At 43.5% G+C, this 26,123-nt stretch overlaps 1 protein-coding gene across 1 annotated transcript in view; it reads left to right on the top strand.

Annotated features, from left to right (window-relative positions):
- Positions 1–26,123, top strand: part of WDFY3 (WD repeat and FYVE domain containing 3) — a 303,904-nt gene that overhangs the window by 105,137 nt on the left and 172,644 nt on the right. The window contains exons 13-19 of the mRNA XM_078775265.1: positions 92–624; positions 986–1,115; positions 1,385–1,599; positions 7,191–7,309; positions 10,886–11,117; positions 12,205–12,305; positions 22,122–22,340. Coding sequence (XP_078631391.1) covers positions 92–624; positions 986–1,115; positions 1,385–1,599; positions 7,191–7,309; positions 10,886–11,117; positions 12,205–12,305; positions 22,122–22,340 — 1,549 coding nt within the window. The remainder of the gene's footprint in view (positions 1–91; positions 625–985; positions 1,116–1,384; positions 1,600–7,190; positions 7,310–10,885; positions 11,118–12,204; positions 12,306–22,121; positions 22,341–26,123) is intronic.

The raw sequence follows: 26,123 nt of genomic DNA, 5'->3' as shown, positions 1-26,123 counted from the left end.
CGAGTTACTCTTGCCTCCTCCCAAACCCCATTTACGGCCGATTTACTATTTGTCCACTGTCTTTATTCCCTGCCCTATTCCCATATTGCAGTCCCTTGTTGAGGTGTTGTCCACTAACCACCGTGCTCGCACCATGTTTCGGAAAGTCGGGGGCTTTGTGTACGTTACGTCTTTACTGGTTGCTATGGAGGGATCGCTTGACAGCAATCCACATGGAGTCTGGGCCAAAGCGGACTCTTCTCTCATCTCTGGTCTACTCCGAGCCACACTCCACACCCTCACGACGGCTATGCACGATGAACCTGCAAATGCACGATTCTTCACACGGGAAGTCCAATATGATAAGCTTGCAGAAGCCCTTCGTCTTCTTGGATGCTTTGGCCGATCTCGGCAGCTCGTTCCAGTCCCAGCAACCCTTGCTAAGGATGCAGAAAATCTGGACATTGCCACAGTTTCAATGCAGACATCAACACCCTCTCCCCAAATGTCAGGGTCTGGACAATGTGACGACTGGTTCAGGGTGATGGATGGTTCACCAGATGCACCATGGTCAGGGCAGCTATGTCGCTGTGCTCACCTCCTCCATTGCCTGTACCTCATGGCAACAGACAACTTTGAAAAGTGGTGAGATAATTATTTTTCAAGACTCAATTCAATTTTATAACGCTGACTTGGTTTGCTTTATTAGGTTTTCATTAGCCAATTTGGAGTCAATATCTTTGACTGTAATTGCTTCATTTAAGGTTGAAGTTGATAGAATCAAGATAAAACATTTTTGTTATATTGCCTTTGTTATATTATATTAACTATTATTATTTTAAATTATCATTATTTTTGTTATATTATTATTGCTTATTATTGTTATTATGTTTTGTTATTGTTTGTTTGTTTATTATATTATTATTTTTGTCATTGTTATATTATATTAACGGTATATTTGTACTTATGATTGACTATCTGTGAGCATGAAACCTGCCACACCTAGGCTAGAGGTCCTGGGTCCGTGCCGAGGACTGAGCCAGGCGTGGTCCACTGATGCCTTCATCGTTCATCCTGGTGCTGTGTTAGCGATCATTGACCTCCTGCCATCCATAAGCAGCGAAGAACAGTTGGAGGTATTCCCATTATGCACATTTGGGTGATAAAGCTATTTTCAGAAAGCTGAGACAGCACAGTATGTAAGTAGTACAACAACAACAACAACAACAACAACATGCACTTTAAGGCCATTTTCCCTGCTAGAGCGGGGGTTAGCCTACAGTATGTAAGTAGTGATAAAAGATAAAAGTAATAATTTATGTGGAAGAAACCACAGAACTTGATTATACATTATCATCCTCAATGAGCATATTGTCATTGAATAGTGCTTGGGTTTTGTGTGCAGGGTACAGTTGGGCTGCAGCTTGCTGTGGCAGATGCCCTCCAGAACCTGATGCAATCTGATCAGAACCAGCAGGTGATGTGCCAGGCAAGGTTGCCGGGAACCATGTTGTGGCACTGTGGAGCAGCGCTGTCCGACGAGAGCCATCCTCTGCATACGCCATTACAGAGACTCTTTGAGAGGCTAGCAGCACAAACTATTGAGCCTGCTGTACTCAGGTATAATAATTCATTTATAACTAGAACGACACTTGATAGAGCGCATACCTCTACCGGCTGAACAGTTTACGTTTTGTATCCCACTGATAGCTACCATCTGGATTCAGACATGAACCAAAATCTAATCACTTGTTCTTGTCGCTGAACCAACTCATCCACCTAGTTTTGTCATCCGTCCACAACTTTTTGAAATATCATGCTATATATCAGTTTTGGCCCTATTACTCAATGATGAAGATTCAGTTGAAGAATAAAAATCATTATCTTATCTGGATCAGTATTGGGGTCTTCACCAAAATCGAATTGATTTGTCATTGTCACACAACAAACATGTCCTCAAAGTTTTCGCCGAATCTGTCCACAACATTTTGAGATAGGGCCAAAAACGATATATAGCAGGCTATCACTCACTGCAGAAGAATCACTTAAAAATGATAGAAGCCGGATCAGGATCTGCTGCTTCACAAAAATATAATAATTTCGTCCCTGTCACATACCCAACCTCTTCACCAAATTTGGTTCGAATCTGTCCACAACTTTTCGAGATATCCTGCCCACAAACAAAACGACAAACAGACAGGGCTGAAAACATAACATTAGGTGGTGGAGGTAAATATTGGTCTAGTACACCTGTGAGCATTTTCAGATGGGCATGGGTGGTTATCAGCACGGCTGCAGCTCTTACCTCAGTTCACGGTCGCAAGGCATTGCTTTTTCCGTCCTCGGGAGGGTGTGGAAGATGGGGTATTGGGGGTGGGGGTGTGGAGTTTTTGCAGTTTCGTTGCGGTTTGCGGAGCTGGTTAAAATGGATCACATTTTACAGGAAACCCCCATATATAGATTACTAGCAGGAGTACCCGGCGTTTCCGGGGTGGGAGGAAAGAGGAAGCAGGAGAGGGAGGGGTGAGGAATGGAGGAGGAGCAGGGGGAGGGGAGGGGAGGGTAGGTGATGGGAGAGGGAGAGGAAAGATATACTGCATATACATATTTTGGGGGGGGGGGGGGTAAGGGGGGGAGAGTGGCTTAGACAGGCCCCTCCGTTTTGGGGGTGGGGGGGAAGGTAAGGAGGAAAATTTTTCCCATGCAAAGAGTGCTTCATAACCTCAGTGTTGCACAGGTAAAAATGAAATTGTAATACCCTCTGCCACCATCACCAGGTGGCGCTACACGGTACACATTTACACAGAGAATTACGCCCCTCTCCCGGTCCCCCACACCCCCAAATGAGACCGCGGCCACATAGCATGTTACCCCCCAGACAAAGTTGTATTTGTACCCCGAGTAAAGTATAAAAGCGTTTATCGCTGAAGTACCCGGCGTTGCTCAAGCAAAAAATAAACCTTAAAATATTTGAAATGAGGGCAAATATAATGGAAAAGCAACTACGTCCAAATCAGAATCCATCACAAATGTCAAATCATCATTTTGCCTTTTCATGAATATATGTTGGTGAATGTGCCGTTCATCATGTTTCTGAGTTGAGTATGATGACGTTCAGGAAGAAGAAGAAGCCTTACCACCAATTTTGACCGCTTCCGGAATTGTTTTATTATTTGTGTTCAAATGTCTGGTGATTGTTTTGTATTTATTTATGCGAATGTGCACTTGTGTATAACTGTGATGAATCAAAAATGCTTAGGCACTATAGAGCGATTTAAAAAAAAATAATAATATATATAACGAACTATTTTTTTTCAAACTTTTTTTTTGTCCTAAAACACTCCCAGGCACTCACTGATGAACCTCTGAAAGCTTGATGAAGATCCGTTCAGCCATCTCTGAGAAAAATGGCGACACACAGACAGACAGACACACAGACAGACAGACACACAGACAGACACACAGACAGACACACAGACAGACACACAGACAGACACACAGACAGACACACAGACAGACACACAGACAGACACACAGACAGACACACAGACAGACACACAGACAGACACACAGACAGACACACAGACAGACACACAGACAGACACACAGACAGACACACAGACAGACACACAGACAGACACACAGACAGACACACAGACAGACACACAGACACACACACAGACAGACACACAGACAGACACACACACACACAGACACACACACACACACACACACACAGACACACACACAGACACACACACAGACACACACACAGACACACACACAGACCAACAGCTTTCTTATATAGTAGATGAAGAGAATAATATAAAGACTTAACCAGGGGGGATGATAACAGATGATAACATCACCGTCTATTCTCCAATATTTCTCCCTCTGTTCTCTGACCTCTAACCCTCCCTCAGCAACTCCAGAATGCACGCATTCTCCCAGTAACACACTCTTGGTTGAACTTCCAAAATCCAGGCTGACTACACACCTGAACTCTTTTATTTCTCACTTATCTCATCTATGAAGAGGCTGTTCTGTTCTTCCAGCAAGCAGTGCACCGTCATCTCTTGTCATCCCTAATTCTGACCCATGATCTTTATTACCACCAATTGCCTTTCCTAACTCCACACACACACACACACACACACACACACACACACACACACACACACACACACACACACACACACACACACACACACACACACACACACACACACACACACACACACACACACACACACACACACACACACACACACACACACTCATTCAACGTGGCACCATTATAGGATGCCACCTTTCCAACAAGTCAGTTTTTTTTTTTTTTTTTTTTTTTTTTTTTGTTTTGTATACAAGATCGAGGCTCGTGAAAGAGCGAACATTAATTACACAGAAAGACAAACCGACACATAAAACATATAACATAGGGAGCGGTAGACAAGATGGGGAGAGAGGGGGAAGGACACAAACACAACATTTGAGAGCAGGGACCGAGAGACATGGAGACATCGAGAGATCTGAGAGAGGGCGAGGGCTTTGGGGGGTGGGGCGGGCGTGGGAAGGGGGCAGTGGGAGAGGTATAAAACATATGGACACTGCCAGGACTTCCAGGAAAGAAGTTGGAATTTCAAACAAGGTGGATCTGGGGTGAATTAGCGGGGGTAGAAAAGATCAAGGTTTTGGATGGGGGAAGATAAGAGATGGTGGTGAACAGCTGTTTTAAAGACCTGGAGGGAGGAGTGGGATTGAAGGGAGTGAGGGAGTTTGTTCCAGAGGTGGGAGAAAAGAGGAATGAAAGAGTGAAGGTGAGCGGAGAGCCGAGATTTCGGCAGTTTAACCATCAGAGGGTTGCTGGCAGATCTTGTGCGACCTGTAGGAATATTTGGGGGACAGAGCACAGAGAGAGCTGGGGGTGCAAGGCCGGAGAGGAGTCGGTAGAAGACAGAAAGACCACCTACCTGCCTGCGGTGAGTGAGTGAAAGGCCCTCAGAGATAGCTTCATCGCGGGAGATTCCAATAATTCTGAAAGCTTTGGTTTCAACAGCGTGAAGCCGAGCTAGGTGTGAGGCAGGAGCACCGGCCCATAGGGGAGAACAGTATTCCATTGAGCTGCGGATGAAAGCCTTGTATGTGGTGAGGAGCTCAGGTGTGCCGAGGAAGGACTTCGCACGACGGAGGATGCCCAGTCGGCGACTGGCTTTGGAGGCCAGCTTGGAAATGTGGTTTTCCCAAGAAAGATCATGGCAGATAGTGAGACCCAAAATCTTGAGCGACAGAACTTCTTGGAGAGGATTGTTGAGAAAGTAGATGGGAGGGTTGTCCAGTCGATCTTTTCGGAGAGACATAGTAAGAGTGTGAGATTTGTCAGGATTGAAAGACATGTTCCACTTGTTTGACCAGTCTGTGATTTTGTCCAGGTCTTCAGAGAGTGAGGAGGCAGCAGACTGCCGATCTGAGGGAAGAGGAATGGAGCGGCAGAGAGTGGAGTCATCAGCAAAGAGATAGAGAGGATTTTCGAGAGAGTCAGAGAGATCATTGATGAAGACCAGAAAAAGCACGGGGCCCAGAACACTGCCTTGGGGAACTCCAGCCTGAACAGGAAGAGGAGATGAGAGAAACCCATTCAGGGCCACACGTTGACGACGACTAGAGAGGAAGTCCGCCAGCCATGCGTGGAGATTTCCATGGATACCAAAGGAGGAGAGTTTGGTGAGCAGAGCGGGGTGCCAGACCGTGTCGAAGGCACGTGATATGTCGAGGGAGACAGCTCGAATTTCCTGTTTGGCATTGAGGACCTCCATCCATTGTTGAGACAGCAGAAGCAGCATGTCCAGAGTAGAGTGACCTGGTCTGAAACCAAATTGATGATCAGAGATCAAGCCATTGGAGAAGAGGAAAGATTTCATATCAGAAGCAATGATGGATTCCATGACTTTGCTGATAATTGGGAGAAGGCTGATTGGTCTGTAGTTGCTAGGATCTGTTTTTGCACCTTTTTTGTGCAAAGCGGTGATGTTGGCTGATTTCCAAGCAGATGGCAGTAATCATCAAATTTCTGCCCTGCTGGAGCTGCCCCGGTCAACTAAGTGCTGTTATTGTGAAGTGGAAACGTCTAGGAGCAACAACAGCTCAGTCGTGAAGTGGTGGGCCACACAAGCTCACAGAATGGGACCGCCAAGTGCAGAAGCGCGTAGCACGTAAAAATCGTCTGCCCTCGGTTGCAACACTCACTACCGAGTTCCAAACTGCCTCTGGAAGCAACGTCAGCACAACAACTGTTCGTCGGGAGCTTCATGAAATGGGTTTCCATGGCTGAGCAGCCACACACAACCCTAAGATCACCATGCACAATGCCAAGTGTCGGCTGGAGTGGAGTAAAGCTTGCCGCCATTGGACTCTGGAACAGTGGAAACGCGTTGTCTGGAGTGATGAATCACGCTTCACCATCTGGCAGTCCGACGGACGAATCTGGTTTTGGCGGATTCCAGGAGAACGCTACCTACCCGAATGCCTAGTGCCAACTGTAAAGTTTGGTGGAGGAGGAATAATGGTCTGGGGCTGTTTTGCATGGTTCAGGCCAGGCCCCTTAGTTCCAGTGAAGGGAAATCTTAACGCTGCAGCATACAATGACATTCTAGACGATTGTGTGCTTCCAACTTTGTGGCAACAGTTTGGAGAAGGCCCTTTCCTATTTTAGCATGACGATGCCCCCATGCACAAAGCGAGCGCCATACAGAAATGGTTTGTCGAGATCGGTGTGGAAGAACTTGACTGGCCTGCACAGAGTCCTGACCTCAACCCAATCGAACACCTTTGGGATGAATTGGAACGCCGACTGTTATGTTTTTTCAAGTATATTGGTTGGTCTTGTACATTCGTAACATAAAATTCATGTTATCATGTCATAAAAAATTTGTGACATTCGTAACCCATGCCAAAAAACTAGGTGATATTATAGGCTGCATGGATGATACGATTGATACAGGTATATGGGCCATAATATAAGTGGGCCATAATAGTGTCGTGTTCAGTTAACCATGGTATTTTTGTTGAGAATGAATGTGTGAGACGAGACTATGCGCTCTACAGATGCCGTTCTAGTTTTCAAAGTAATTCTTTGCTCTGTTTGCATCACTTCCAGACCTGGATGTTTACTTTGCATTTCTTCTCAAATTGTGTACTGTCATCATGTATTGCAGGGACTTTCTTCGGCTGGGAAATCCTCTCAATTGCCTAATGGTGAACTCTGGGTTGTCCTGCAATTATCGGCTTCATCGTATCCACTCTGGTGCATCAGAGCCCGTTGCAGACCACAAACGTACAGAACTGCACAACCTATTAGTGCACATTCTACAATTCTTTGTTTGTGTCAGATATATAGTAGTTTTGTGCGAGTTGATCCAACATCAACTGTCCCTTCCTATCTCATCCATCTTTCCTCCTTTGTATTTCCCATTCCTTCTTTGTCTATTTATTTATTTATTCATTCATTACTTGCGAAAATCGAAGATTTTTCAAGTATATTGGTTGGTCTTGTGCGTTGTTCTGTCTGTCTGTCTGTCTGTCTGTGTGTCAGTCGCCTACAGGTCATAATTTTCAACCCTTCTTCACAAAACATCACCAAATGGTAGAGTTGGTAATAATCAAGAAGCCTGTTGTTGTTGGAGTCAAAATGTGAATAGGTCAACATAGGCCAAAGGTCACCAACTTTGTTGCATTTATAAAATGCTCATTTTTCAACCGATTGAATTCGGATATGAAGAGGATTTGCAAATCTGGTCACTGAATTCAATCACCAATTATATTTTCGGTCAACATAGGCCAAATTTCTAAAATCCTCAATTTTCATCCAATTAACTTGAAATTTTAAGAGGATTTGCATACCAGATCACTGAATTCAACCACCAATTATTTTTGAGGTCATCATAGGCAAACAACTTATTTTAGGGATTTCGCAAGTATCGTGCTATGCACGACATATTTCTTGTTCATTTATTCATTTTGATATTTATTTATTTATTTCAATATATATATATTTATGTCTCCGGTGACTGTTTTCAGGTTGTCCGTCCGTCCGTCCGTCCATCCGTACGGGCTAAATCTCGTTTTTCTCAGCAACCATATGCCCGATTGAGACAAAACTTTCAGGGTAGGTGTGGCACCCATGCAGAATGTTTTTGATGATAATTGTGACATCATAGGTATGGCAGCCATCTTGGATTAAAAGCAAATAATGAAAAAATTATTTCTTGGAAACCGCTGAATGGAAAAATTTGAAACTTGGCATATTGTCAAGTACTCCCAATGCGGAACAAAAGCATGATAATGATGACATAATAGGTGTAGTGGTATATCAGCCAAAAATGTTTATTTTTTAAAAATCCCTTCTCTGAAACTGCTTCACCGATCGATGTGAAACTTGTCATGGCTGGTGAAAATGTGATACTTGAAAACAGCTGAAGGGATTTAAATCAAACTTATTTATTTTTTGTACAGTGAACGAGGGCATCTACCCGTTGTGGGACTATGTGGAGGAATATTGGCAACACAGTCACATTGTTCCAGTTTCAATTATTTTATCTATAAATTTCTCTATCGTTTTTGTTTATTTGGAAGGAAGCATTTTGAAAACCTTTGGCATCGGTCAAATATGACTGCATATGGAATGCATTAGCTAAAAGTAAGACTAATTTAAGGGCACAACCAGCAAGGAGATAATTGAACAAGAAAGAGAGAGGGAGAGAAGGGGAGGAAACACTGAAATCAGCAAGTAAGAGTGTTTGGTTAGGAAGGGTTAATTTGGAGTAATAAAGGTATTGTATCAGTATTGCATCAGTCAAACTATCAGTCAAACCCTCCATAAGTATTGTATCAGTGAAGTCAAACTTGTTATTATTGCAATACACAACAATCATTTTAAGGCCGTTTTCCCTGCTAGAGTGGGGGTAAGCCTTGCAGGCCCCATGAGAATCTTCTCAATTTTGCCCTATTTTCTACATCTCCCCTTGTTAACCTCCTTGCCCACATTTCTTCTTCCACCATCTTTAGCCAAGTCTTTCTTGGTCTTCCCCATCCTATGCTTCCTTCTACATTAATTTCCATCACTCACCCAGTCACTTTCATCCTTCCTCAACACATGACCCAACCATCTCAACCTGTTTCTCTTCACAGCATCCTTTACAGGCTCTATTCCCATCATCTTTCGCAATTCATCATTTGTCTTCCTCTCTCTCTCAACGATACTCCACACATCTACCGAACCATTCGCATTTCCACCCTTTCCAGCCTTCGTTGCTGCTCTATGTTCATTACCCATGTCTCGCTCCCATAAATCATACCACTTCTCACACATGCAGCATAAAACTTTCCCTTCAGCTTCAACGACACTCCCCTCCTCGTCAGCACGCCACTCAGTTCCCAAAACTTCTTCCATGCACATCTCACTGAAGCAACCATCGCCGAGTCTGATCCACCTTCTCCATTCAGCATGTCTCCTTGGTAGCAAAATGTTTTCACACCTTCCAGCTTCAAGCGTCTCCAAGATCCATCTCAACGTTTCCTCCATCTGCGGTTCCCTCTATGCACACCTTACACTTGAATGTAGCTGCCACACTGGTTAATGACCCTCTCAGACCACTACATTTTCGATGAACCCACTCAGCGCACATTGTACATTGAATGGAGTTCACGCCGACACTCTTCCTACACACAGCACATGGCCATTTCCCAGTTCTTTCCACCTCACCACATGCTTTACCACTTGCCATCACCTTCGTTTTTCCGATATTCACCTTCAGACCTTTTGCCTCCATACATTCCTTCAACTTGTTCATCTTCTCCTTCAGTCCATCCATACTCTCCGCAATCAACACCAGATCATCTGCATACAACAACTCCCATGGTAAACCCTCCTTTACGTTCCGAGCCAGCACCTCCAGCACAGCTACAAATAGTAGTGGACTTAGTACCGACCCCTGATGCACTCCCACCTTCACCTCAAACTCACCACTGTTCCTGTCCTTTGTCCTTACAGCTGTGCGCACTCTCTCGTGCATTGCCATCACCACTCTGATCAACCATTCCTCCACTCCTAACTTCCTCAATGCCCATGTCACTACTTTGCGTGGAACCCGATCGAATGCTTTCTCCAGAGCAACAAACCCAAGAAACAACTTCTTCCTCTTCTCCATGTACTTCTCCCGCCACTGCCTTACAATAAAAATCGCGTCTGTCGTTCCTCTTCCTGGCATAAATCCAAACTGCATTTAGTCGATTTTCACTTTATTCCTTATCCTCTTCTCCAACACCCTTTCCAATATCTTCATTCCATGCTCTAATAACTTTATCGCTATATACGAGCAACAGTCCAGAGGATCACCTTTCCCCTTGTATAGAGGGACGAGGGTACTCGATTCCCAAGCCACTGGAATGCGGCCTTCTTTCACCACCAGATTACAGATCTCTGTCATTCTTTTCACACCCCAACTTCCCGCTGTTTTCAACATATCTCCCACAACTCCCGTCGGCCTTCCCGCTTTTCTACTCTTCATTGCTTTTTATTGCTTCCTCAACTTCCTTCTCAGTTATCTTCTCTGCCGGTCCTACAACTGCGTTACTCTCTGTTTCCGTCCCATTCATTCTCTGCATTCAACAGCATTTCCATATATCTCTTCCATCTTCCTTGAATTCCATCTGGGTCCACAACGATTTGTCCCACTCATCCTTCAAGCGACTCACAACCATTATTGATATATACTAAAGGAATTTGGATTTGAGATCAAAATATGAATATGAGGCAAGAGTACAAAGAGGAGGGAGGGGAAAATTTACCACAAAATAGTGTAATACATGTTATCATCATGCCTATGTTCCTGTCTTCTACTTTTGTTTATAGATGCAGAAACGTTGCCATCAGAGAGCTTGCTCATCCCAATTTCTGCTTTTGGAAGTGGATCACCACTTTGCCGTTTAGGCCGAAATCCCCTGAGACCAACAGAAAGAAATGGTGTGCCCCTGACACGTGTGAAATGCTTGGTATCCATGACCACACCAAGGGATGTCCGGCTGAATGGTGGTGGAACAATACCGCCGTTTGTGCAATTTGACATGAGGCATGAGGGCTTTGGGTAAGGTTTTTTCCATTGTCGCTGATGCCTTCATAAAATTTCGTTTGCCAATTACACAAGTGCAATTTGAAAAGTGTAGAACAAAAATATTCTGTCACAGGGCTTTAGGCCTCAACCACTTTGGCTAAGCCCATAATTCCTTAGCGGTCTACAAGAGCTCTGCATCGTTGTTGTTGTTGCTGTTGTTGCTGGGGTTCGACTTTTGAAATGTGCAACCATTGGTCAGACAGCTGCCGGGCCCCACCCACACTTGTTGCTTGACTACACCCACATGGTATCCAGATGCCACCATATTGGTTTTCTGGTGGGCCAAAGACATCAGGACTGTAGACCTCTGCTGATTATACACTGCTGTCAATTGGTTGCGTCAAATTTCCTTTGGCTTTGTTTGTGTTGAGTATTACTCATGACGAGTGACTCAGAAAAATCTAATCATATGTAAAATAAAAATTATTAGTAAGGTTTGATCAAGCCCATTGGTACTCACGGTACGCCCCTCAATAAAAAATAGCATTATGTAATTTATAACGGCCCCATATTGGGTTTAAACAATCCATGACCGTATGACGAATCAGACCCTTCTGATAAAACCGTGGCGAGGGTGACATGGATGAGAGGTGTCAAGTTAATATTTTAATAGTGCATTAAATGTGTGTCTCCCAATCGTGCTATCATCTTTTAAGAGTGCTTTAAATGTGCATTTCCGAATCGGCCTGTTACCGGATTTTGTCGCAGGTTGTGACCACAGTGCCGTCATTCTTGTTTGTTTATCCATTTTAAAACTAATTAATTGCAATCTTATAATATGTGTCATTTGGCTGTGTTTGCTTGTGTGGAAAGTTAATCTCAGCATTGAAAGTGATCCACTACATTTCGGGTATTTCAAACGATTTCAATTTGAAGGTTGTTGTTAATTTCCTAAAAATGTCCGTATGTGAAACTCACTCGATAAGTACAACTATGGAGATGTCAAAATCCCTCCACTGCCTTATTGTAAAACCACAAGCAGATGATTGGGTGTCATGAACTTTTGAGGTCAGTCTCAAAAGATCCTTCATGATTGTGCGTGTCCTTTGTGTCTCTTCAGGTGTCTCTTCCTTCACAGCTTGGCTCCTCAGAACTCTCAGCCTGCATCCACCAATGTGTCTACAGCAGCAGACAATTCAGTGGCCAGTGGTCTGGGTTCTGGTGAGGAGCATGTCTCTAGCTAATACTCTAAACCTCACGTGATCGATTGTATTGCAAAATCTACCCCCTTTGTGTTTTATTGCCACAATAAATAACAAACAAACACAAATTCCCATCAACATAACCTCCCATCCCAACTCACCTCCACTCCCCCCACCCACATCTACTTTCTAAATAATCCTCTTGAGGAAGTTCATTCACTCAAACTCATGGCTCTCACTATCAGCCATGATCTTTCTTGGGCAAACCACATTTCAAAAGTTGACATCCAAAGCCAATCACTGACTGGGCATCCTACGACATGCATAGTCCTTCCTTTGCACAACGGGACTCCCATCCTTGTACAACACCTTAATCCACAGCTTGATGGAGTACTGCTCTCCCCTCTTCGCTGGTGCCCCTGTCTCACACCTTGCTCAGCTTGACGCGGTGGATCAAAGGCCTTTAAGATTATTGGAATGTCCCTCGATGAGCGCTGAGTCTATGGGCCTATCATTTCCCCATCACAGACAAGTCGGTGGTCTCTTCTACTACTGTCTTCTTTCTGGTCTTGCACCCTTTGCTCTTTTCATGCTTTGTCCCAACTCCCACAGGTTTCTGCAGGGCGCATGTGGTCCACCATCGACCCCCCTCTGTTGAAACTCCCAAAATCCAGGATCACTTCTCACCTACACTCATTCGTACCACTTTTTCCTACCCGGGGAACAAACTTCAACATTCTCTTCAATCCCAATCTTCTCTCCAAGTCTTCAAGACAGCTTTTCACAAACATCCCAGATTACCTCCCCGCCCATCCAAAACCATGATCTTTCTATCCCCATTAACCGCCCCCCCCCCCCCCTCCACTCCCATCCTCCTTAATCCCAAGCCCCCATCCTTCCAAATTTCCCATTTTTCCTTTTTGAGAGTTTTTCATTCTGCATCCATTTTGTCCACCTAATGTGTCCTTTCCTTCCCCTCATTACTCCTGACACCCATTATTTGTCCAAGTCTCCCTCTATTTTGTCCCGCATCTCAGCTGTTGGTGTGTCCCCACCGCATTCTCTTTCTGTTGGTCCTTTTGGTCTGTTGTGTCTTGGCCCATTGACGACCTTTTGCTCTTCCATGAGTCTCGACCTTGTACGTAAAAAAGATTGCTCTTTAAAGATTATATTGTATGAGGATGGTCCGCGGTTGACATGAACTTGAAATTGCAGAACATCTAAAAATATTATTTTAATGCAGAAATTTTGTGTCGTCTTCACAAGTTATACAGGAAGTATCATCCTTGCTGATAAAAGCATTCTGTGTACAGTGAAGATGGCATACCCTACATTGTTCCATTTGCTGTCAACCGTGGTGCATCAGTAACTTTTCCTGAAAACCTGAAATTCACAAAAGACTGTCCAAATATCTCAATGATGCATATCATTCATGTTGCTGGATGTTTAAGTGATTTACTGAACTCAAAAATGGCTGTGAATTGGTGATTAATCTTAAGCATTCTTCATCCAAACAACTGTTGTTACCCAAGCAAACGTCACGTGATCAACAAGTAATTGTGGAGAATCATGATATATTATTGTACATGAAATAATGTACATTGCATTCAGAAAGTATTCAGACCCCTTCACTTTTTTCACATTTTGTTATGTTGCAGCCTTATGCTGAAATCGTTTAAATTCATTTTTTCCCTCATCAATCTACACTCAATACCCCATAATGACAAAGAGAAAACAGGATTTTAGAAAGTTTTGCAAATTTATTAAAAAGAAAAAACTGAAACATCATATTGACACAAGTATTCATACCCTTTGCTATGACACTTGAAATTTAGCTCAGGTGCCTCCCATTTCTCTTGATCATCTTTGAGATGTTTCTACACCTTGATTGGAGTCCACCTGTGGTAAATTCAATTGGTTGGACATGATTTGGAAAGGCACACACCTGCCGATATAAGGTCTCACAGGTGACAATGCATATCAGAGCAAAAACCAAGCCCTGAGGTCGAATGAACTGCCTGCAGAGCTCAGAGACAGGATTGTGTCGAGGCACAGATCTGGGGAAGCCTCCAAAAATATTTCTGCTGCATTGAAGGTTCCCAAGAGCACAGTGGCCTCTATAATTCTTAAATGGAAGAAGTTTGGAACAACCAGGACTCTTCCTAGAGCTGGCCGCCCGGCAAACTGAGCAATCGGGAGAGAAGGGCGTGGTGATGGAGGTGACCAAGAACCCGATGGTCACTGGCTGAGCTCCAGAGATCTTGTGTGGAGATTGGAGAAACTTCCAGAAGGACAACCATCACTGCAACACTCCACCGATCTGGGCTTTATGGCAGAGTGGCCAGATGGAAGCCAAACAGTTAAATCTTGGTTTCATCAGACCACAGAATCTTGTTTCTCACAGTCTGAGAGTCCTTTAGGTGCTTTTTTTCAAACTCCAAGCAGGCTTTCATGTGTCTTTCACTGAGGACAGGCTTCCGTCTGGCCACTCTGCCATAAATCCCAGATTGGTGGGGTGTTGCAGTGATGGTTGTCCTTCTGGAACTTTCTCTCATCTCCACACAGGATCTCTGGAGCTCAGCCAGAGTGACCATCGGGTTCTTGGTCACCTCTCTTAGCAAGGCCCTTCTCCCCTGACTGCTCAGTTTCGCCGGGCGGCAAGCTCTCGGAAGAGTCTTGGTTGTTCCAAACATCTTCCATTTAAGAATTATGGAGGCCACTGTGCTCTTGGGAACGTTCAATGCAGCAGAAATTTTTTGTAGGCTTCCCCAGATCTGTGCCTCGACACAATCCTGTCTGAGCTCTGCAGGCAATTCCTTCGACCTCATGGCTTGGTTTTTGCTCTGATATGCATTGTCAGCTGTGAGACCTTATATAGACAGGTGTGTGCCTTTCCAAATCATGTCCAATCAATTGAATTTACCACAGGTGGACTCCAATCAAGGTGTAGAAACATCTCAAAGATGATCAAGAGAAATGGGAAGCACCTGAGCTAAATTTCAAGTGTCATAGCAAAGGGTCTGAATACTTATGTCAATGTGATATTTCAGTTTTTTCTTTTTAATAAATTTGCAAAACTTTCTAAAATCCTGTTTTCTCTTTGTCATTATGGGGTATTGAGTGTAGATTGATGAGGGGAAAAATGAATTTAAACGATTTCAGCATAAGGCTGCAACATAACAAAATGTGAAAAAAGTGAAGGGGTCTGAATACTTTCTGAATGCACTGTATATGAAATTGCAAAAGAATTGGACGTCTGCAGAGTTGGACATCTGGAAAGAATCATTCATTCTCACTTGAAATTTATTATGGTTCACGCCGGTGTGTACCCCGGCTTAGAATAGGTACACCGTATCCCTGCACATTGTAAGAGGCGACCAAGGGTTGGCGTCAGGAAGGGCATCCGGCCATAAAAAAAACATTGCCTCAAAACAGGGAACCATGATTGTCATGGGCCCACAAGGCTAACCCCCGCTCTAGCGGGGAAAATGGCCTTAAAACGATCATTCATCATTCATTCACGCAAGGTGGATATCAATGGACCTCTTGTTTGATCAAAAAGTAACTCAAGAGGCCATTTCTGCAGCTCTGTTGGAATGATCGATACCCAAGGGTGGGAGATGATTTATTGAAGAAGAATCAAACATGAGATCAGCGGATTTAATCATTTAAATGGCTAATGATATTACGAGTCAAAGTGAACAAGCATGAAGTGAAGACTTTTTGTGGCAGACTATCTAGTTATCTCGTTCCGTCAAGTCGTGTCAGACTTGTGGTGACGTGCATGATCAGATTTCTCCAAACATCCCTTTCCTGTACTGCTTCCTGGAGCGCTGGCTATTGACAGCTTGGCTGAAACTTTTACCCCATCCATTCAGCACATACACGGTCTGCCTCTTCTTCTTGTTCTCTAGACCATACCCAGCATGGTTGATTTCGCCGGGCTCGTTTTTTTTTGCCTGCTTGTTGAATCCAAAGTACGACAGTTTTTGTTTTAGTATCAGCGCTTCTAATGTACCTTTTGATTTGATTTGTTGAACCCTACTATTTATTTATAGAGTGTTGGTGCTGCACCAAAGAAGTTTCTTGGCAAGAGTTACACTGGGTGGTTTGCCATTGCCTTCCCATCGTATCGTTGTTTTTTTTTTTTTTTTTTTTTTTTTTTGTATACAAGATCGAGGCTCGTGAAAGAGCAAACATTAATCACACAAAAAGACAAACCGACACACAAAACACAAAAAACAAGGGGAGCGGCAGACAAGATGGGGAGAGAGGGGGGAGGACACAAAAGAGAGGGGGAAGAAGGGGAAGGACACAAACACAACATTTGAGAGCAGGGACATCGGGAGGACTTGGGGGGAGGTGGGAGAGGATTAAAACATATGAACACTGCAAGGACTCTGGGGTGAATTACCGGGGGTAGAAAAGATCAAGGTTTTCGATGGGGGAAGATAAGAGATGGTGGTGAACAGCTGTTTTAAAGACCTGGAGGGAGGAGTGGGATTGAAGGGAGTGGGGGAGTTTGTTCCAGAGGCGGGAGAAAAGGGGAATGAAAGAGTGAAGGTGAGCAGAGAGCCTAGACTTTGGCAGTTTAACCATAAGAGGGTTGCAGGCAGATCTTGTGCGACCTGAAGGAATATTGGGGGGACAGAGCACAGAGAGAGCTGGGGGAGCAAGGCCGGAGAGGAGTCGGTAGAAGACAGAAAGACCACCAACCTGCCTGCGGTGAGTGAGTGAAAGGCCCTCGGAGTTGACGACATCGCAGGAGATTCCAATGATTCTGAAAGCTTTGGCCTCAACAGCGTGAAGCCGAGCAAGGTGTGAGGCAGGAGCACCAGCCCAGAGGGGGGAACAGTATTCCATTGAGCTGCGGATGAAAGCCTTGTATGTGGTGAGGAGCTCAGGTGTGCCAAGGAAGGACTTCGCACGACGGAGGATGCCCAGTCGGCGACTGGCTTTGGAGGCCAGCTTGGAAATGTGGTTTTCCCAAGAAAGATCATGGCAGATAGTGAGACCCAAAAGCTTGAGCGACAGAACTTCTTGGAGAGGATTGTTGATAAAGTAGATGGGAGGGTTGTCCAGTCGGTCCTTTCGGAGAGACATTGTAAGAGTGTGAGATTTGTCAGGATTGAAAGACATGTTCCACTTGTTTGACCAGTCTGTGATTTTGTCCAGGTCTGCAGAGAGTGAGGAGGCTGCAGACTGCCGATCTGAGGGATGAGGAATGGAGCGACAGAGAGTAGAGTCGTCAGCAAAGAGATGGAGAGGATTTTCAAGAGAGTCAGAGAGATCATTGATGAAGACCAGAAAAAGCACAGGGCCCAGAACACTACCTTGGGGAATGCTCTATCATTTTAAATGCTGAGCATCAAGCACGGAAGCAGCACATACCAATTTTAGTGTTTGATATTACTCGCCCGGTATTTGAACCACCAACCTTACAGATTCAGAGCAGATGATCTCACCAATACGCTATGGAGTATTCTAATGTACATGGTGGTCTAATTACTTCAATCACTGATTTGTTTGTTCTTCTTTCAGTCCATGGAATTTTGTACATTTGTCTCCAACACCACATTTCAAAACTGTAAATCTTCTTCCTTTCTATCTCTTTCATTGTCCACAACTCACATCCATACATTGTAACTGTAAATACCAGAGCATTCAGCAGCCTCCTCTTGGTTTGTTTTGTCACATCTTTGTCTTTCCAGATCTTTGTCAATCCTGAAATTGCTGTTCTCCCCAACGTGAACCACCTATTATTTTCTCGTCCACAATTTCCATTCACTTCGTTATTAGAACCCAGGAAGATGAAACCTTCCACTACTTCCACATGATCGTCTCCCAATCCGAACACATCATTTTACTCTTTTGTAGGTTTAAATAAAGAACAGCTTTTTCACTTTCCTTCTTCACTGTCTGCAGCAGTTTCATCAAGTCCTCTTTACTTTCTGCCATTAAAGTGGTCTCATCAGCATCCCTTAGCACATTAGCAAAACTATATTCAAGGTTCGACCATCAGCCAGAAGGAAGGTGTATGGTGGATCTTTAACGTTCACAAGCTGAGGAGAAAGACAGTTGGTTTGTTGTCTCCTTTTTTTTTTTTTTTTTATACAGATGAGAAGGCTGTCTTATTCAGATTTAGTTATTTTTGATCTCAAGACCGACCAACTCAGAGATAAGCACATTCTTGGTGACTTATGCTCTCAATCCTTGGGAAGCGTCCGATATGAATACGCCATTCTAAAATTGCAATATTTTTTATATGAATGCAGTGATTTTACCATGAAGTTCAGCTTGATTGTAGTTTTAACAAGCAGTTTTAACAATGTAGTTTTAACAAACTCGTGTTCTTTGTCTATTTAAACAACTAATTGCCACTTTTTCCCCACTGTTATACTTTGAGCCTTATCATTCAATAAATAAATAAATCCAGAAAGACAATCAGAGAATTTACTCAAAGCTGCCACCTTCTGAGTGTTTTACAAATTTCTCAATCAGGAAGGGGGTTCTTGACACTTGGCACCTTGAGCTGTGTTGGCCTTTTGCAAGTAACGATGTTTTATTAACCACTCCCTGCTCCCCTCCTCTCCCACTCGCATACACAAAGTGAAATGCAGGGTTAAGCAATTGGTTCACTTTTTCTGTCTCTCTGTCTGTCTGTCTACAGACCTCAGTCTATAATAGAAGAACTATTGAATTCAAATTGAATGTTATATGTTGAACACTGTAGAACATGAATAGGAACATGAATCGGAAAACGAACCTGCAGTCTAGCAGTACTTTTTCTCTGAATTTGGCAAAATGTACGGAGCCTTGTCCCGATCACATATGCACAGGTTTGTGTGAAACATTTTTTTTTACTGTTTGCTTTTCTGGCAGTCAAGCAAAGTTCAAAATCATTCCGAACAGTATACTGACTGTTTTTAGGGATGTCATAAAGGACATAAACAACAGGCACGAGGAACTAATTTAACATGTTAAATAAGGCGGTGTAAAAGACGCTGCATAAATGACGGTAAACAACCAAAACTTTTTTTATCTACAGCCTTTAAAACTCTTATTTTGTTTCAATTGAATTATATACTTGAACTCTGTAGAACACAAATCACTTTCTTGTCACTTACAAAAACCTCCAGTTTTGCAGGACTTAAACAAATATTACGTAATTTTATGCCAACTCGACCAATCAAATTTGCCGCCTCTTAGACAAAATTGTTGCTCGTTGGATATATAGATTGCGTTCGGAAACGCAAAGCAATGGTTTAAAAGACCCTTCCCATGTCCCTTTTCCCAAGACTATGTGTAGAAAGGTATTCTTTGAACTCTCGAGTTGTTTTTACCTCCGCCACCAAAGGTGGATGGAGGTTATGTTTTCACCCCTGTCTGTCTGTCTGTCTGTCCGTTTATCTGTCTGTCCGTTTCTGAACAAAATATCACAACAAATTGTGGACGGATTCAGACGAAACTTGGTGGACCGGTTGGGTGTGTGACAAGGAAGAATCGATTCAATTTTGGTTAAGATCTGAATATGGATTCAGATATGACAATTATTTAATTTTTTAAGTGATTCTTCACCATTGGGAGAAAGGGCAAAAACGATACATAGCAGGATATCTCCAGTTATGGATGGATTTGGACGAAACTTGTTGGACAGATTGTGTGTGTGTGACAAGGAAGAATCGATTCAATTTTGTTGAAGATCCGGATCCGGATCCAGCTAGTAGAATTTTTAAAGTGATTCTTCACCATTGAGTGACATGGCCAACCAGACGGAGGTATGCTCTTTACTGAGTGCCGTTCTAGTTTCTTGTTGTTTTTTGCAATGTATATATAAATATATGTATATTTAATGATAATACTATAATAATGTATATACAGTCACGTGAAAAAGTAAGTGCACCCCATGTAAAGTTTTGACTTTTTCAACATATTTCAACATACAGCTATTTGATCTTCATTTCAACAATATTGATAGATAAAGGTGATATAATATAACAAATATCATGAAACATTTACATTTTGTAGTCCATTGTATAATTCAAATAAACATAAATGCAAATTTCGCATGTGGAAAAAGTAAATACACCCTTGGCAGAAACAACCTCAAGTAGGCATTTCTTATAACTGTCTACCAGTCTCTGACATTGACTGGGAGAAATTTTTGCCCACTCCTCCATGCAGAATTATTTCAGCTGTGCGATGTTTCAGGGGTTTCTTGCATGCACAGCTCATTTCAAATCCCCCCACAACATCTCAATGGGATTTAGATCCGGGCTTTGACTTGGCCATTCCAGAGCCCTCCATTTCTTTCTTTTCAGCCATTCCTTGGTGGATTTACTGGTATGTTTCGGGTCATTGTCATGTTGCAAGGTCCACCTTCGGTTGAGTTTCAACTTCCCAACAGATGGCCTCACATTATCCTCAAGCACCCTCTGGTACAATGAAGAATTCATAGTGGATTATATGATGGTGAGCTGCCCAGGCCGTGATGCAGCAAAGCTGCCGCAAACCATAATATTTCCACCACCGTGCTTTACAGTTGGTATCAGGTTCTTGTGGTCAAATGCTGTCTTTGGTTTTTGCCAAACATGTCTTCTGGTACTGTGGCCAAATAGCTCTACCTTTGACTCATCTGTCCAGAGCACATTGTTCCAGAAGTGCTGGTCTTTTTTGTCCAGAAAGAACATTCGGGCAAGACTAAAGTTTGCCAATGAACACCGAGGGAAAGGTTTCCTCCTGGCACACCTCCCATGTAGATCACATTTGTGCAGCCTCTTTCTAATGGTAGACTCGTGCACTTTGACATCAACTGTGGCAAGAGATACCTGTAGGTCCCGTGATGACATTCTGGGGCTCTTAGAGACTTCTTTCAACATCTTGCGGTCTGCTCTCGGGCTGAACTTGCTGGGGCGGCCTGGCCTGAACAAGTTGGCAGTTGTTTGGAAACTTCTCCACTTGTAGATGATCTTCTGGACAGTCGAATGATTGATTTCAAATTGTTTGGAGATCTTTTTAAATCCCTCCCCAGACTCTTAGGCATATATAACCTTCTTTCTGAAGGCCTCGGAGAGCTCTTTTGATCTCGGCATGGTGACGCCGCACACTTCAACAACAAAGGAAACCAAACTAAATGTCTGAGGTTTAAATAAGACAGGTTCCTCGAAGATCCTCTCTAACGATGTTCTAATCATTTGCATTTGATCTCGTGCACCTGATTCTAATTTTAGGTATTTGAAGTAGTGATAAATGTAGGGGTGTACTTACTTTTTCCACATGCGAAATTTGCATTTATGTGTATTTAAATTATACAATGGACTACAAAATGTAAATGTTTCATGATATTTGTTATATTATATCACCTTTATCTATCAATATTGTTGAAATGAAGATCAAATAGCTGTATGTTGAAATATGTTGTAAAAGTCAAAACTTTACATGGGGTGTACTTACTTTTTCAAGTGACTGTAATTTATATATAAATTAATTGAATCATACTTGCATGTTTGACAAAATTTCAGAAACTATGAACCAGTTTTAAGCTAATAAGTATTGCCTGGTAAAATACCATCCTGTATTATCATCCTGAGATGATTTACCATTTCGTTGTCATCGTTCATTGTAAGACAATTTGTCCGTTGCTGAAATTCAGGCCATACTGTACAGATCAAAGTTGTGCTATCTTGGATGAAAGTTTTACATGTTGTAGTGGAGTTATTTAATACATCTAAAATTTTCAGCAATCATTTTCACGAAATTGTTTGGTGATTGACAGTTAAGTAAAATTTTTACATTTTAATAATTAAAAAAACATTCCATGTGTGCCATTTGACAGGTGAGAGGATTTTCCCCCCTCAATTGGGGCTCACCTTCTCAACGTGGTTTTGTGTGGATCGTTTTCCACCGCCCAGCCAACCACACCCTGTGCGGTTGTTTACTGTGGCACGAAAAGCACATGGTTCGGATCAGCAGACAGTGTGTCTCAGCCTGTGGCTTTCTTCTCTTGACCACACGATCATGATTGTTACCGCTGAACACCCACTACATAGCTCTGGTAAGGCGGTACTTCTATATTAATCACATGAAGCAGTGGCAGTCATAAGTAGGCCCGTCCAGTAGGCTGAATGATTAAACATTGAGTATGCGAAGGGTTTGGCGCATTCAATCAGTTTTTCATGCAGCCTGCAAGATGAGGTTGTCAAATGCCGAAAAATGCTCACAGAATGCAGCGTTTAGCTGGCTATCTCCTGAGGAGTTTCCTCTACACAAATCACAGACGATTATTGTCCAGTGATTAACACAATTGTGTAAGGTTCACCAGCAAATTTAACATATACTGGTGAGAATCCCAGCTGTTTTCCAAGCAAATGTGAATGAATTAAACATAATTTCCTGCAATATATATATATATACAGTGCATTCAGAAAGTATTCAGACCCCTTCACTTTTTTCACATTTTGTTATGTTGCAGCCTTATGCTGAAATCGTTTAAATTCATTTTTTCCCTCATCAATCTACACTCAATACCCTATAATGACAGAGAGAAAACAGGATTTTAGAAAGTTTTGCCGGAAACCGGAAGCCTCCCCTCAGTGAAAGACACATGAAAGCCCGCTTGGAGTTTACAAAAAAGCACCTAAAGGACTCTCAGACTGTGAGAAACAAGATTCTGTAGTCTGATGAAACCAAGATTGAACTGTTTGGCTTCCGTCTGGCCACTCTGCCATACAGCCCAGATCGGTGGAGTGTTGCAGTGATGATTGTCCTTCTGGAAGTTTCTCCCATCTCCACACAGGATCTCTGGAGCTCAGCCAGAGTGACCATCGGGTTCTTGGTCACCTCCATCACCACGCCCTTCTCCCCCGATTGCTCAGGTTGGCGAGGCGGCCAGCGCTAGGAAGAGTCCTGGTTGTTCCAAACTTCTTCCATTTAAGAATTATGGAGGCCACTGTGCTCCTGGGAACCTTCAATGCAGCAGATTTTTTTTTTGTAGGCTTCCCCAGATCTGTCCCTTGACACAATCCTGTCTCTGAGCTCTGCAGGCAGTTCCTTCGACCTCATGGCTTGGTTTTTGCTCTGATATGCATTGTCAGCTTTGAGACCTTATATAGACAGGTGTGTGCCTTTCCAAATCATGGCCAATCAATTGAATTTACCACAGGTGGACTCCAATCAAGGTGTAGAAACATTTCAAAGATGATCAAGAGATATGGGAGGCATCTGAGCTAAATTTCAAGTGTCATAGCAAAGGGTATGAATACTTATTATGTCAATGTGATATTTCAGTTTTTTCTTTTTAATAAATTTGCAAAACTTTCTAAAATCCTGTTTTCTCTTTGTCATTATGGGGTATTGAGTGTAGATTGATGAGGGAAAAAATGAATTTAAACGATTTCAGCATAAGGCTGCAATATAACAAAATGTGAAAAAAGTGAAGGGGTCTGAATACTTTCAGAATGCACTGTATATACACTACTCACAATAAGTTAGGGATATTGGCAGGTTCTTCGGTGTGGTTGATTTTGTGTATTAATTATGTTGAAAAAAGTTGTTGGTCCTAATTCTATGGTTATTAATGAGTGAAAAAACACAGCATTCTTGATTTCAATACCACAACCCTAACCCCTATAAAAAAAATAAACTCACTCCCACAATATCCCTAACTTATTGTGAGTAGTGTATATATTGTTGCGGTTGTGCCATAAAGGCAAACCCCCTGTAGTTCGTTGCATGACAACATGTAGCCTGCAGTAGTTAGATATGTCTTATTGAATGTAAAGATTAGCCCTTTCCCATTGTGTAGTAATCAAGACCAATATGCGTTGAAGTTAAGCAGGATGTCAAACCTCTGTGTGGTTAAGGGAAGCCATTACTATGAGCAGGAAGGCGTGGCCAAAAGTATGGCCCAGGTGACCAATGGCGAGCCGGGAACCCGTCGCCATGATGCGACAAGCTTCAGCCAATGGGAGGCCGTGGAACATTTTGGAGGCGTGGTTGGATCTGGTAAAAACCCACGCGGATCGCAATTTCATTCTCTTGGCTTGGATTTCGCCACGTGGACGACACCCCTCTTGGACTCTGCCTTGCCGACGATAGTGCTCTTTGCCTTGGATTTCGCAGCGCACAGGACGACATCTCTCTTGGCTTGGATTTTGCCACGTGGAAGACACCCCTCTTGGACTCTGCCTCACCGACGATAGTACTCTTTGCTTTTGGATGTTGCTGCGCTATGACCTCCTGTTCTGAACTCTTGATTTCGCCTCGTGGACCACAATTCTCTTGCCTTTGTCGTTCGCCTACACTTCTCTCTTGCTTGTTGCGTCGACGCCCGACACCCATCGCTTCTTCGTCGAGCTCTTGCGCCAGGTCGACGACCTGCAAGCTTGTCTACCTGCGCTGAAGTTCATCTACCTGCGCTGAAGTTCATCTGCCTGCGCTGAAGTTCATCTACCTGTGCTGAAGTTCATCCGTGCCAACTTCGAGGCGGCGGTTCGTCCTTTGGACCTTACCTCATCCAGGCTGCACGTCTGGATCGGGTATTGAACTCTAAGCCGCGCACACCAGACCACGTGGTCACCAGCTAGGCAATCCAAGCACGTACATCGGTACGATAATAACCAGTGTCTTTTCCCCTGTGTGAGTGAGTGTGAAGGCGCCTGTCAGGTTTATGAAAGGTAAGAATTGTTAAGCTGTATCTTTTGTCTATTCTCTGTGCCTTCTAAATAAAAGGCTGTACATTTGGTTACTTTCCAACCTGTTCGGATATGTCTTTTCTCCATTGGCCTAGCATCATCCGAGACCGAATTTTTCTAGATTCAGGTCCATAAATCTCGTGAGGTAACGCCGCTTTCCACACCGTGCAAATCCGCTCGGCACGCAATTGATTAAGGTGTGTGAATGCGAGGGTTCGATCCCCGGTTTCTCCGGTCACGTGTCTTGAAGGTATTTGGGACTATTGACCAGTAAACTCTTAGACGCATAGCTGGGAAATTGGCGATCGGAATTGCTTAGCAATCCGTCAACCACAAACTTAGTCGTGGACGGCGGCCTCAGTGGACCCGCAGTTTGAGGGGGAGCGGGTCACAAACCCCCCTTAGTACATCGACGAACCCGGGATCCGCAACAATATATATATATATACGTAGTGTGTTCAAAAAGTATCCGACCTTTATTTTTCGTGCGTAAAAAAAAAAGAAGCTAGGGAGGCGTTGATTGGTGCACGTATGTAGGCGATCCTAATGCACACGCGTGAATTTTTTCCCACCTGCAGAAGCTGTCATTCGACGGCAGACCGCCGATGAGTGAGGACATGTAAGTGAGCGCCGTCGGATTTTCGTTTTTGACAAAATGACAGAAAAACTTTAACAACGCTACTGCATCAAATTGTGTGTTTTTTGGCCTCGGGGATGTTGGATGCTTCCATTGTGATGACTGCAACTTGGTTTCTGGGTCGTACCCATAAACCCAGGACTCATCGCCAGTGATCACTGTGTTGAGGAAGCTGGGATCGCTGTTCACAGTCTCCAGCATGTCCTGTGCGATCTCCAAACGGAGTTGCTTCTGCTCAATCGTTAGCAGCTTTGGTACGAACTTCGCTGAGATTCTCCTGAAACCCAAATCCTCCTTCATAATGGAATGAACGGTGTTGAATCTTGCGGATCGTTTCCACTTGGGAATCGCCAAGCTTTACACAAAATTTGATGCAGTAGCGTTGTTCAAGTTTTTCCGTCATTTTGTCAAAAACGAAAATCCGACGGCGCTCACTTACATGTCCTCGCTCATCGGCGGTCTGCCGTCGAATGACAGCTTCTGCAGGTGGGAAAAAATTCACGCGTGT

The sequence above is a fragment of the Myxine glutinosa genome, chromosome 4 (genome assembly GCF_964187855.1).
Source record: "Myxine glutinosa chromosome 4, kmMyxGlut1.1, whole genome shotgun sequence".
NCBI classification, from domain to species: Eukaryota; Metazoa; Chordata; class Myxini; order Myxiniformes; family Myxinidae; genus Myxine; species Myxine glutinosa.
Note: the sequence above shows the minus strand (reverse complement) of the source record. Positions and strands in the feature narration are given on the sequence as shown.